We start from the raw sequence: 14,810 nt of genomic DNA, 5'->3' as shown, positions 1-14,810 counted from the left end.
GTCATTAAAGTTATGTTTCAGATTTGCTTTCAGTATATCCTCCCTCCTCACCTAAGGACACAAGCCTTTTTTCCCATCTTACTTTGGGATTCTCTGGTCACTGAAGACCAAGATAGTGCACCTGCAATAAGGAGGAATAAAATGGTGATTTAATGAAGGTAATGGTACAGTGAAGTTTTGAGCTCCAGCTGAGAAACAAAAAAGAGAGGATTGCTGACATCAAAAAAAAAAGTCATTGGATAGAAAACTTCTTTGACGTGTTTTGAAATTTGATCAGATTTATTCTGGAGGTTGTAGAACTCAAATGATTGGCATTTGAAATGCCAGACTTACCATAAAATAAATATGTAAGGATAGTGTGTTCTTTCTGAAGTTAGAAAAAAAGAAAAATAAGTTTTAAATAATCAGATAACTTTTTGATTGTTTCAGTCCACACCGTTTATTTCCAGAGGAAGTTAAAACAAGACCAAAAGTTCATGAAACATTAGGATTGAGAGTTGATATATGAAAATGAGGAAATTCAAATGAAATAATCCCAACATGACCAGCAGCTCAGCAGTAGCTTGCATGTAGTTTTTATACATTTAAGTGTGTGTCATAATCGGGTTTTAAAATGGCTAGGGAGCTCAGAGCTTCTGCAGAAAACATATCATGGGAAAAGAAATGTCTGTGTTTGGAGAAAATGATTGTTTAAAATATGTGAAAGAGGCAGGTGAAAATTACCACTATAATGCTTTTTGTAAATAAAATCTTAGTTGAATGATGTTTAGGGGGGAGTCTGTCATCTAGAGCTGTTAAATAAATCAAAATTCCTGGATTCTCTTCCCATTTCTGCCTTTCACTTGTTGTTAATCTTAGAGGTAAAGTTACTTAGCCTGTCATTGCTACCAGTAATATCTTTCTTATACCTGTATTGATACCTAGGTATGAAAGGCACTAAAGATGTACTTTGTACTGTTATCATTTGAAACCATTGCAGAAAATTGTACTTTTGTATCAAAATGTTTTTCTTTAAAAACACAAACAAACTGTATTTACCTTTTTTTTCAGGACCACATTTTAATCCCAGCGCTATTCATAACTTTTATGACAATATTGGATTTCTAGGTCCTGTGCCACCAAAACCCAAAGGTACTGTTTGGATTTAGTCCTAGCATAAACAGGACTGTTTTACTTCTAGCAGCACATGCTGTAATACTGATTCAGTCTGAATAACGATTCTGGTGTCTATTTTCAGAGGCATCAGTTCCACTAAATATACATCTGCACAGCACTTGAAGTCTGGGTCTGAGTATGTGCTCAAACAACACACACTCCCCCATGCACCCACATTGCAGATGTGCTAACCTAAAGCTCAGGCCTCAGGCACAGTGCCTTGCCAGTTAAGTTCCTTGTAAGCTGTATAGCCAGCCGATGGGGTAGGAGAAGGGGGCAGTTCTCCTGGACCCGGCGCTCCAGATGCCGACACCACTACTTGGACAGCGGCATCAACAGCTGTAGCTCCAGGCCCCTTTCAGTTGCTGCAGCAGCATTCCTGTATGCAGCTGTGGTGGGAATCTATGTCCTGCCCCTCCCACCCTTGGCACCGCCTCTTCTGGATCACGGAGACAGGCTCTCTTCTCACTTTGCCCCAGGGCCTGTGGTGGTTGTCAATGCCACTGGCCTCCTCCCACCCTCTGTATGTCTCAGCCCCACCCTTGCCATGTGAAGTTTATGCTCACCAAAATGGAGGGTGACACATCACAAATCACCTCCATATTGGAGCATATCATAATTCATTCCTCACATGTGTGGAAAAAATTAGAGGGAACACTGCCTGCAGGGCTAGAGGGTTCAAGCCCTTGTTAAGGTGTGAACCCTACCCCAGAGTTACTGGCAGCAGAGGATCAGTGCTGCAGGCAGCCAGCACAGATACATGAAAGACCATTAAATACCAGGGTGAACATGCTCCCCTTTCTTATTCCTCCTGTGGCAGTGGTACCAGCTGCTCTTCATTGTTACACAATGTTTGCCCGGGTTAGGGACCACAGCTGACAGTCAGGAGGTGGCTCTTAGCTGCTGGGATGTTGTAGGTCATCCCTTCGCTGGTCATGCTGAGCCAGGAGCCCTGCTGCTTTCCCTTCCTGCAGGGACCTGGTTGGTCCTGCTTCAGTCTCTGGCCATTGCTCCTGCTCTTCCTGGGGCTGTGTGTGCAGGTGTACTTGGGGAGTGTGTACTATGAGGGGTAGTCAATATGAGCCAGTCATCCAAGATTGTCCTGGCCTGTCCAGGAATTTAAAATTGTTGTGTTGAAACCTCCAGGAATATGGACAACCAGAGCTGGTAGCTCTACCAAACTTTCCTGCAGCCTCCTGGGCATCTTTATCTCTGCCTCCTTGGGTGGGGCAGAGGTCCTGGATCCCAGAGGCATTGGGGGTGCTGGAACACATGTAACCTCAAACTGTTGGGAAGCACTTGATCACTTCCCTGCCAGGAGTATCCAGGCTGGTGTGTTTGTGTGTGTTTCCTCTGATAAATTTAAATTTTTTAAGTCAGATTTTAAAACAGATAAAAATACAAACAAAAACACCTTAATTGAATATCCTATTTTAAATATTAAGAATTGCAAAGTTTAATCATAATAGCTTGACAGCCATGAAGATGGGTGTTCTAATTATCCCCAAGAACATGTGCAGAGGGGCATTTTCTTGCAAGGAGGATGCAGTGACAGCCTAGAGTGGAAGATCCCAGTTCTTAGATTAGGTGGTAGTTCAGCGTAAGTTCTTCTCAAACTGCAGTTATTCTACTGATAAAGCCACCAAAGGAGATTTACGCCTTTTGGGCACATTAGTCCCATCAGTAGCACCATCACAGTTATGAAACAGAGTGAGCAATAGAATTTTCCCATAGTGCATCACCTTCCTAGGCCTGCCATGTCAATGTTGCAGGTGGGAAAGGAGAGAGCTAAGCACTCTGAGATATGTTTTCACTGTGTCTGTGCACTTCTGTGGGGATGCCAATGCCCTAGGTTTGAGCATGGGTCAGAAAATTCTTAATGTTGTTGTATACGGAGATACGCATCTCACAGAGCTGGAAAGAACCTTGGGAGGTCATTGAGTCCAGTCCCCTGCCCTTGTGGCAGGACCAAGCACCATCCCTTTTTTAATCTATTTACCCCAGATCCCTGAATGGCCCCCTGAAGGGCTGAACTCTCAACCGTGGGTTTAACAGGCCAATACTCAAACCACTGAGCTATCTCTCTCCCCTTGGGTGTGAAGGCACTTCTAAGTAGCACAGGCACTTTGAGGTTCCCGTAGCTACAAGGCATGCTGGCATGTCGAAGTTTGACACTTTGAAGTTGCCACAGGGACGAATTTGCCTAATGAAGTGCTGCATATGCCTTGCAGCGCTTCATTAATAATCTCCCATCACCCTGAGCACCATGCCCCCTTCCTGGGGCAAGTGTAGACAATAGCCATTGATTTGCAACTCAGTATAGTCTGTACACTATATTTGAAACTACTTTTTTCCTTTTTCTTTTCTTTGCACTATGTCTATGGGTTTATTTAAGCAGTTACTTAAATTAATGTATATTTATTCAGATCTTAGTTTTACATTTTTGATTTTTAGAAAATGATGAATGATATTTTTTTCTGTACTAATTTTTTAATTTTTGTGATTTGTATTGAGCTGCATTTGGATGGAAATTGAAGTTTCATTAAAAGTCCACAAGAAGAACATCTTAAAATTGTTTTTATTAGTTAAATAAAACTACCTGAAGTATACCGGAAATGGAAGGAAAAAAATAAGTTTATTAAATCATATTTTGCATTGAGAATTAGCTTATTCATTAAACAAAAGAATAAGTCCTAGTGAATCGAACTAATTTTTTCTTGCCACCAGGTCCTTCAAGATTTTAGAACTGTTAGATCTCAGCCTCTCTCATATTTGTTGTTATTCATGAAAGGGATAGAGAAAATGAGCTTCTCTGCTTTGTCCAATCCCATTTGGAAGTTCATTGAATGAGCTAGTAATTGAACTGAAATTGTTGAAATAAAAACAATATTCTCTCTGCATCTGCGGAAGAAGCTGTTGCTGTCAGTTGCTGGCTTAATGATTAAACTCAAATTTCAGGTGTTTAACCTGTGGTTTCCATCTCTTCAATAGTTTGGCTTTCATTAAAATTTCAGCAGCAAACATTTACCATTTAAATATTTATTGATTTCAAATTATTTTAATCTAATTTTAGGTCTTAATATAGGCTGGCATTATTTCTAATTTAATTTTTAAATATTTTTATTTTTAAACATAAAAATATATTTAATTTAAATTTTAAAAAAATCTGATTTTAAATCAAATTATGGTTTTCAAATGTCAAAAACCACTTTGCAAAAAGCAAGTATGATTACCTTTGATAAGCTAGTACTGGCAGCTGTTTAATAAGTTGGTTGTCAGATGATTTGTTTAAAATATCATGTAATATTTTTAACTGACCATTTCTGTTAAGTGCATAAGGCATTTGTTAAAATAAATTATTGCAACATTTTTAAAATAAAAACTGCATTTTAGAACTAATCATAACATTTAGCTTTATCGTGTGAACCAGTGGAGGGGAGCTGGGAACACTGGGTAGCCTGGCTCCCCTCCACTCCTTGGAGCCAGGAAAATAACCAGGGCTGTAGCCCTGCTCAATTTCCTGGCTCTGCAAGCGGAGGGGAACGAGGAGCCAAGCTACCACCTGGTTCCCAGCTCCTTGCCACTCCAGGGACTGGTGAACTGCTCCTGTCAGGAGTGGCAGCCTGATTCACGGCTGCTGCCCCTGACAGGAGCAGCAGCTGCAAGTCAGGCTGCCGTCCCTGACAGTAGTGGACAAAAACTGCTCCTGTCAGGGATGGCAGCCTGATTTGTGGCTGCTGCCCTGACAGGAGCAGTAGTCGTGTTAACCCGAGCCACATACAGCTTGATTGTGCATATCTTGAGGGTTTACTGTAGTTTTTAAATATTTCTAAGCTTTGGGACATGAGTTACTGGACCTTACAAATGTTATATGATTTTAAAAAGTTACTTTAAAAAATTCAAGTTCAAGAACCCCAAAACTAGTCCTTTATGTACTTTTCAGTTTCGCGTCTCATAAGGCAAAAGTCAGCATGGTTTCTGCAGAGGGAAGTCGTGTCTAACTAATCTATTAGAATTCTTTGAAGGGGTTAATAAACATGCGGACAAGGGGCACCCAGTGGACATAATATACCTAGATTTCCAGAAAGCCTTTGACACGGTCCCACACCAAAGGCTTTTATGTAAATTAGGCGGTCATGGGATAGGAGGAAAGATCCTTTCATGGATCGGGAATTGGTTAAAAGACAGAAAACAAAGGGTGGGAATAAATGGTAAATTTTCACAATGGAGGAGGGTAACTAGTGGTGTTCCCCAGGGGTCAGTCCTGGGACCGATCCTGTTCAACTTGTTCATCAATGATCTAGAAAATGAGGTAAGCAGTGAGGTGGCAAAGTTTGCAGATGACACCAAGTTGTTCAGGACAGTCAAAACCAAAACAGATTGTGAAGAACTACAAAAAGATCTCAGCAAACGGAGTGATTGGGCAGCAAAATGGCAAATGAAATTTAATGTGGGTAAGTGTAAGGTAATGCATGTTGGAAAAAAATAACCCAAATTACACGTACTACATGATGGGGTCAGATTTAGCTACGACAGATCAGGAAAGGGATCTTGGAGTTATAGTGGATAGTTCTCTGAAGACATCCACGCAGTGTGCAGCGGCAGTTAGTAAAGCAAATAGGATGTTAGGAATTATTAAAAAAGGGATCAATAATAAGACAAAAGATATCATACTTCCCCTATATAAAACTATGGTACGCCCACATCTTGAGTACTGCGTGCAGATGTGGTCTCCTCACCTCAAAAAAGATATATTGGCATTAGAAAAGGTTCAGAAAAGGGCGACTAAGATGATTAGGGGCTTGGGACGGGTCCCATATGGGGAGAGGCTAGAGAGACTGGGACTTTTCAGTTTGGAAAAGAGGCGATTGAGGGGCGATATGATAGAGGTATATAAAATCATGAATGGTGTGGAGAAAGTGAATATAGAAAAATTATTTACCTTTTCCCATAATACAAGAACTAGGGGACACCAAATGAAATTATGGGTAGTAGGTTCAAAACTAATAAAAGCAAATTTTTCTTCACACAGCGCACAGTCAACCTGTGGAACTCCTTGCCTGAGGAGGCTGTGAAGGCCAGGACTCTATTAGGGTTTAAAAAAGAGCTTGATAAATTTTTGCAGGTTAGGTCCATAAATGGCTATTAGCCAGGGATAAAGTATGGTGCCCTGGCCTTCAGAACAAGGGCAGGAGATGGATGGCAGGAGATAAATCACTTGATCGTTGTCTTCTGTTCTCCTTCTCTGGGGCACCTGGCATTGGCCACCGTCGGCAGATGGGATGCTGGGCTGGATGGACCTTTGGTCTGACCCAGTATGGCCATTCTTACGTTCTTATCAACCATAACAGAAATGCTTGCTTAAGTAGAAGAGGGCTCAGTTACAAAATGTTGCTCTATTATCCTCAGTTGAGTACTCCTAAGAGTTAGAGTTGTTCAAATCTGAGGGGTTTGTTTTAAGACCATCTCCAAAGTTTAGATTTGCACTTCAAATACGGTGTACATAGTGATGAAATTTTGGGTATAAATGTTTGAGACTCTTGTGTGTTTCCACCATTCACAAAAGTGAAAAATAATTTTCATAAACTAAACTAAGAAATGTGACATCAAAAGTAAAGATTTTAACAAGGTACAGTGAAGTTTGACCATCTATCAAAGTGTTTGCTTTTGCCATTTCAAGAGAGTCTAATAACAGATTATACGCATCATGAAAAGCCAATCTTTGTATCTGGAGCAATGAAATGAATCTGCTAGATAAATGGTAGAATACTGAAAGACAGGATCTGTATAGTATTTGTGTGTATAATTAAATACTGTTACCAGTGCTGCACTCAAACTAACACACAAAGTGAAGTTGGTACTTAATGTAAATACAGTCGGGTCTCAACATTTTTGAACTTAGGGTTCGCAAATTCAGTTGTTCGCACGTGGCCCAGTGTTCTGGGGCACAGAGCTCCGGCAGCCGCGGCTTCCCCCGGGGCCCCAGGCAGGGAGTGCCACTGGCTGCTGCTGCTGCTGCTTCCCCCAGGACCCGGGGCAGAAGTGTCAGCAGCTGGGCTCCAGGTGGAGCAGCTATTCACAAAATTCAACATTTGCGAGGGTTCTCAACATGGAACCCTCATGAATGTTGAGACCCTACTGTAGTGCATCTCACTGGGAGTGTGCAATGCCAGTGGTCTCTGATCAGTACTAGCTTCCTGTTGGTTTCCAGCTGATGGGATTTTTTTTAAATCTATAAAACACTCTAGCATGGAACTTGGCTGTTGGACAGAAAAACAGGCAGTTTCTCAATCTGCTGAGTTACTGAATTACCCTACTGAACACCTCCTTAATCTGCCCTCTCCACAAGCGACCTTCAGGTTTGGGCTAGAGTTACAGTACAGCACTTTGGTAGCAAAAGTTACTGGCAGAAGAGTTTTCCCAACAAAACTTCTGTTGACAGTGTGGCCACAAGCAGAAGCCAATCAGGAGAGCGCTCAGCTCTGTCGACAAAGCAGCTGGGCTGCTTAGCTGGTCTCTCAACAAAACAGGCACTCAGAAGCACAGCAGACAGGGCTGCAAATTGTTGTGGATGTCCTGTCTGTCGAGAGAAGGTCCCCTCAGAGCCGCAACACAGATTTTTTGTTAACAGAATATGTTGATGGCAGAGTTAAGCCTTAAAGCTTTGCTGCTGGCAAAAGCGCTGTGTTTTGTCAAGATACTATCAACAAAATGCATTTTGTGTGTGCACACTCCACGACTTTTGTCAACAAAACCAGGGTTTTGCCGGCAAAACTTGCTAGTGTAATCATAGACTTGGAATTCCCCGCTATCCAGAGTAACCACTACCCTTAACCCAAAGTTACCAAAAACTGTTAATAACGTATGAAGAATACACTTACAGAATTTGAGGGTGATACTGAATCAGGAAAGGCTGCAAGAATTCTGGAGGACAGATTTAGAATTTGAAGTGACTTTGACAAATTGAAGAATTAGTCTGAAATCAAAAAGATGAAGTAGAATAAAGGTAAGGCAAAGTTAGTATACTTAGGAAGGAAAAATCAAATGCACTAATACAAATTGGGGAATAAGTGGTAAGATAGTACTACTGAAAAGGATCTGGGGAGGAAGTTGTATTAGTACGTCACAAATTGATTATGAGTCACTAATGTGATGCAGTTTCAACAAAAGCAGATACAGTTCTGGGATATATTGACATAAGTGCTGTATGTAAGACATAAGAAGTAATTGCCCCACTCTGCTAGACATTGGTGAGACCTCAGCAGGAGAATTCTGTTCAAGGTTTGGTGCAACACTTACCTAAAAGGCATAGAAAAATTGGAGAGTCCAAAGGAGAGGAACAAAAATAAGAGATTTAGAAAATCTGATCTGGGAGGGAAAAGTTTAAAAAGCTGGGTGTCATGGGTTTGCAGCTCATTAATGTGGCACTTCTGCTGGACATTTTGTGAATTAACTTTGTCCATTTTAGTGGTAGCTTCCCAGTGTTTCCCTCACTGTCTTCACCGTCTCTGCAATCTGGCCCCATGTCACTACAGAACCACGGGTTTCCCTCCATGGCACAACCCCTCTTGCTGCATCCCCAGCCCGCTATCTTTTTCTCATATGGGGGGACAGGCAACCCTCAGAGCCATGAGTATTGCTAGCACCCCATTACACTGGGCATGCTTAATTTTGAGAAAAGCAGAATGAAGGGTGACCTGGTAAATCTTGAAATCTGCTGACAGCTGTTGTAAAGAAAACAGTGACTAATTATTCTGTATGGGCAGCGTAGGATAGGAAGTACTGGGCTTAATCAGTTGCAAAAAATTTAGGTTAGATACTCAGAAAAGCTAACTGTAAGAGAATTAAATATGGAAAAGGTGGCTTCCTAGCTGTAAACTTAGTTAAGTATGTAATAAAGATTGTGGAATCTCCACCAATGAAAGTTTTTAAAAGCAAGCTAAAAGGGCACCTGTCGAAGATTGTCTAGATTTACTTCAAATTCATCTGCCATTTTGTTGCCTAGTCACCTAGTTTTGAGTGATCCTTTTGAAGCTCTTCGCAGTCTGTTTTGTATTTAACTATCTTGAGCAGCTTGGTATCTTGCAGATTTTGCCACCTCACTGTTTACCCCATTCCCCAGATCATTTATGAATATGTTGAATAGGATGATCCCAATACAGATCCCTGTGGGACACCACTAGTTACCTCCCTCCATTCTAAAAACCTACCATTTATTCCTATCCTATCTTATAACCAGTTACCAATCCATGAGACGACCTTTCCTCTTATCCCATGAGCGCTTACTTTGCTTAAGAGCTTTTGGTGAGGCACCTTGTCGCACATTTCCTGGAAATCTAAGTACAGTGTATCTAGTGGATCCCCCTGCTCCACGTGCTTGTTGATGCCCTCAAAGAATTCTAGTAGATCAGCAAGGAATGATTCCCTTTATAGAAACCATCGTATCTTTTCCCCAGTAAATTACAGTAAACTCTTTCATGTCCAGCATTCTATCATCTGGAACTCTCAAATAACCAGCAATTTAGCCGTAAGTAAAATTTAGTTATGTTTTCCATAACCACAGTAAAATGAAAGTAAATACAAATAAATACAGCAAATATGGTGTAAGTTTACAGCGTACAATACTACCGTTATTGCTAAATAAAGCACTTTGCATATATTTTTGGTTTTTTAATATCTAATCTTTTTCTTTAGTGTTATGCATTGCTAGACATACCTCTCTATTATCCAGAATATTTGAATACCCAGCAACCTCCCAGTCCTAGGGCTGCCAGATATGAAACAGTTTACTGTATGTTCATTTATGTGTCTGACAATTCTGTTCTTTACTATAGTTTCAACCTGGTATAGTAAACCATTGATCTTTATGGACCCTGATTTAGCAGACTTAGTGAACAACGGACAACCCCATTGTTCCCAAAGTCCATTGGGGTCCATAAAATCCTAACACACCTCCTCCTCAAAAAATAAATAAATAAGGTTAAGAGACTTACTGCTGCGATGGCCTGGAGGAGCCACCTCTGCCAAAGCCGCCACATGCTCCTCTCACCTGGGGGCGCGGGGGCGCGAATACATGGGCAGATAGCACTTGTGTACATGCCCAGCCCTGATGAGAGGAGCACATGATGTCTGCAGTGGTGGCAGCAGCTCCTCCAGCCACGTGTGGTGGGGCAACCCCAGTGGGGTGCTTCCAGCTTTGTGGCAGGCTCCAGTGGTTCCAGCGGTGATGACGCTGGTGAGTCACTGGCTTTGGGGAGGGGGACTGGGGCTGGGGGAGCCTGGCAGGGGTGAGTGGGCAGTAAACCCTCTTTTAATGGACTTTTGGGAATTAAGGACACCTCCTACCTCCACATTAGTCCATTAAATTGAGAGTTTACTATACTGAAGTTAGACTTTCTAGTTTGTAATTGCCAGGATCACCTCTAGAACCCTTTTTGAAAATCATCATCACATTAGCTATCTTCCAATCATTTGGTACATTTAAAAGATGGGTTACAAACCATAGATAATAGTTACACAATTTCACATTTGAGTTCTTTCAGAACTCTTGGATGAATGCCAGCTGATCCTGGTGTTATCATTTATCACTTATTTATGGTGTTTATCCTGGTGTTTAGTTTATCAGTATGTTCCAAAACCTCCTCTAATGACACCTCAGTTTGGGATAATTTCTCTGATTTGTCACTTAAAGGGAATGGCTCATCCTGGGGAATCTCCTCAGCCATGAAGAATGATGCAAAGAATCCATTTAGGTTCTCCACAATGACCTTACCATCCTTGAGTGCTCCTTTACCATCTTAGTCATCCCATTGCCCCACTTAGCAGGCTTCCTGTTTCTGCTGAATTTAAATATATATATTTTGATATTATTTTTCTGGGTTGTCCCCTGAACTCTTAGTCTCACCCATGCCAGCAAATGCACAGCCCCATGCTTCCCGGCTGTCCAGAGCACCTGGCGAGATGGGCAGCCTTGCTGCAGCCCCAGGTGTCCCCAGCACAACACAACCACAGCCCTCCCTAGGATCTGGAGAGCCATGTTGCAGCCCATCCCAGTTGGGAGATTTACCTTAGGCGTGATTTACTAAGCTATATGTAGGCATCAGGTAGAGAGGGGAGGGGGACAGAGGTATCAAGTAGAGGTAGGAGGCAGAGAGATCACATCAGTTTTCAGAGGTACAAGATAATTGTGTTAGGTACCCAAAACTCAGATCAAAATTCTGTCAATCTTATTTTGTTCTTGTTCCATAATTGTTTTTCTTTTTTCATACCTACAGATCAGAGGTCCATAGTTAAAACACCAAAGACTGTTCCAGACACAGATGAAGATGAGGGAGCTCAGTGGAATTGTACTGCCTGTACTTTTTTAAATCATCCAGCCTTAAACCGTTGTGAACAGTGTGAAATGCCCAGACATTTCTAGCCAACAGGCCCATTGTCTTTTGTAAAACCATAAAAAACCTACAACGGACTGTTCTGTCATTGGGAAACAGTCATTTATGCATAGGATTTTGTAAAACGGAAGGTTTGACAAGATGGTGTTTTGCTAATGTTAAATGTCAGCCCACAGAGCTAATAATACCTCAGTGTTGTGTCCAAGGCAGTTGAAATTCATTAAGTGAAAGGTAATCTGCTGAAAGACTTGATTGCCAGCTGCCTAAACCATGTAAAGTATTACCAATATCCCAATAAGAGAATTCTCACCATGATCAGTGCTTGGGTGTTTCCCCATCCCTCTTCATCCCCCAATGTCACTACTGAATTTTGACAGGGGAAAGAAATAGAACGATAGCTTTTTTTGTTTCCAAAGCTTTCAGTGAAACACTACAAATGCAGAGGAAATTAAAAGGAACAAGGTTTAATTAAACTGTTCGCTGCCACAGTGCCCATGGATAGGGGAAGAACTTCACGAATCAGTGGTACTTGTTGCATTGTCTTCCCTGAAAATGTCTCCGCTCTGTGAAGCCAGAATCTATATGACCACCTCTAAAGATGAAAAGGAAAAACTGCATGCATTGTCTGTACAATACACAGTGGAATATCCTAAAGCTTTTCCTACTGTATATAGCTCTAGAGCCTGCTTTAAGTGATTTCTTTTCTTCACCTTTATTATTTTCTTGTACTTCTGTATGTATAGTGTAATAGCCTTTTTTGTTAACTTTCTTTTTCCCTTGAAGTGATTACGCACGATCATGTCTCTTTTTTTAAGCTTTTATCTGAGAGAAGCAATGCCTTAAAATAAGAGCATTAATGATAAGAAACTATGCACAAAATAACTTTCCTCTGCTCATTCTGTACATTGCTCTTGTAAATGCTGATGATCTGTGAAGACCTGCAGATGCAGCTTGGTAAAAATGCAGGAAAAGTTGGAAGAGTTATACATATAGTTCACTCTGTACACTGAATTTTACGGTGGGTGACACAGGATAGTGTTTTGTCTGGCACAAGGAAGCAAACTAAGAAACTTTCAACCCACCAACAGACTAGCATCCAATTTAAGCTTGCTTCACATCTGCTGGGTATCTTGCAGAGTCTTGAAGAGATATTTATCGGGGAAGTACATACAGTACCAGAATCAACAGCAGCAGCATCATATAGCTTTGTTCATAGAACTTAAAATACTTTCCTGTTTTGGCAGCCAGTTTCTAAACCTTATTTGGTGGTGAAGTCTTATATTTGTAGCAAACAAGGAAAGCAATATTAGGACGACTGAAATACAGGCTGGAAAAAAAAAATCATACAGACTTGAACACTGATACAACCTCAGCATCTCTTTATTTTGATAATTGTTTTTTAAGGAAAATATTCAGGTGATCAGGAATCTATGTAACTGAAATCAAGAAAATGAAATTACATTATATTACACACAAAAATGACATCATGTAAATATTAATTCAGCAGCACTAAGTGAAGCTGCAGGCAGTGCTAAAAATGTAGCAAAAGGCAAGAGATAAAGTAGATTGTCACCCACTGTAAACATTTGCCAGTGGACATTTTTAATAGGAATTTTACAAGTGATCTATGTGAATGCACAAAGGCCTTTTGTTTTGAAGGCTTCACATTTTTTTATGTGGGAGGAAAATGATAATCCCAGGTAATTAAGCAATAGACCCAAAGCACTTGCATTTGATGCATTTTGTTTATAAAAATGAGGCCTTGTTTTTCAGCTTCATCTGCAGTTCTATGTGAAGATTGACAAATCAGTTTTTACCTGTTTTATTAATAAAACCTAATTTGGATATCTTGAGTTGATGGTTTTGTGATTTTAGCTGGGTAAACTGTCTTTGTAACAGATAAGTTATTTATAAAAATTAAAAAAAATTATATTCTAATGTTTGATTTTGTGATTTGTTTGCTTTTTCAGCCTGATGGAGTATCAGTGTAGCCAGCTGAGCATCAATAGTGAAATGCAGCCTTGAAATGTGCTGATTTGCTATGGCCAAAGGTTTAGTTAAAACTTTTTTATGACGTCTTTTACATCTTTTATCTTCCATGATTTCTTTCTATTACATACTAGTTAAAAGTATACAAGGCTTGTTGCCCTCCACAATCATTCATCCACAAAATTATGCCCTTGCTCTAGAATTACTTCCTGCTCCAGCAAGCTGTAAATCTGTTTTCAGTCAGATGTAACATACCTAAACAAGGACGTTCACACGGGTTTTGTTCTGCTATAATTATATCAGTTTTCAATCAGCAGACAGTTAAAGTGGTACATTCCTCTAGTGTGGACGCACATAGAGTGCTAAAAAGGTGTTTATATTGGTATAGCTGCTTATTGTGTAGAAAGCACATTTGTACTGGTATAACTGTATTCCAACTAGGAGGTTATACAACATTAAAGGTATTTTTATCTGTAAATTTACAGAAATAAGATATAATGATTTAAGCACCTTTATATCAGTTTACAGTAGAACCTCTGAGTTCTGAACACCTCAGAAGTAGTTTGTAATTCTGAAGAAAGTTTTATCGTTGGTCATTCAAAAGTTTACAGATGAACGTTGACTTAATACAGCTTTGAAACTTTACTAAGTAGTAGAAAAATGCTGCTTTTAACCATCTTAATTTAAAATGAAATACACAGAGAGTTTCCTTAGCTTGTCATATCTTTTTTACTCTTTCCTTTATATTTTTAGTTCATGTTTAACATAGTGTTCTATTTACAGCTTTTTTCCTACCTTTCTGTGCTACTATCTGTTAGTATACTTCTGCTTTCAAATGAGGCGTTGGTGGACCGGGTGGTTTATAACTCCTGTTCCTAACTCTGAGGTTCTGCTGTAACTGCATCCACATGAGGGATTGTGCTGCTCTACTATATTGCTTTAGAAGCCAGTATACTAGTACAAAAACTGTAGACAAGCACCAAGAAAGGCAGACAGGTAGGCCACTGCATGTTCACTCTGTGATTTTTAATTGCTTTCAGTGTTTTTGAGGAAGAGGGGGTGAAGAAGCTTCTGTAATTCCAAACAAGGTCAACCATATGCTTGTTACTGGATTAAAATAGACAGACATAATTATTTGTTCCTTTACCAAATTTTGAATTTTTACAGACTCTGCTAGTGTACATTATGATGGAAGAGGAAGTCTTTACTTCTCAATCTTTTGCTTTTAATGTAATTTTCATCACAATACTCTGAACACCTGTCACTAACTGATCT

General features: G+C 40.3%; 1 protein-coding gene across 3 annotated transcripts in view; it reads left to right on the top strand.

The window, feature by feature from the left end:
* Positions 1-13,487, top strand: part of TAB2 (TGF-beta activated kinase 1 (MAP3K7) binding protein 2) — a 129,184-nt gene extending 115,697 nt beyond the window's left edge. For all 3 annotated transcript variants that reach the window (XM_074990411.1, XM_074990412.1, XM_074990413.1), the window contains 2 exons: positions 1,051-1,131; positions 11,430-13,487. In XM_074990411.1, the coding sequence (XP_074846512.1) occupies positions 1,051-1,131; positions 11,430-11,575 (227 nt within the window). In that variant the 3' untranslated portion in view covers positions 11,576-13,487. The remainder of the gene's footprint in view (positions 1-1,050; positions 1,132-11,429) is intronic.
* Positions 13,488-14,810: the final 1,323 nt, after the last annotated feature.

The sequence above is a fragment of the Carettochelys insculpta genome, chromosome 3 (genome assembly GCF_033958435.1).
Source record: "Carettochelys insculpta isolate YL-2023 chromosome 3, ASM3395843v1, whole genome shotgun sequence".
Classification (NCBI taxonomy): domain Eukaryota; kingdom Metazoa; phylum Chordata; order Testudines; family Carettochelyidae; genus Carettochelys; species Carettochelys insculpta.
This window is presented reverse-complemented; position numbering and strand designations above follow the sequence as displayed.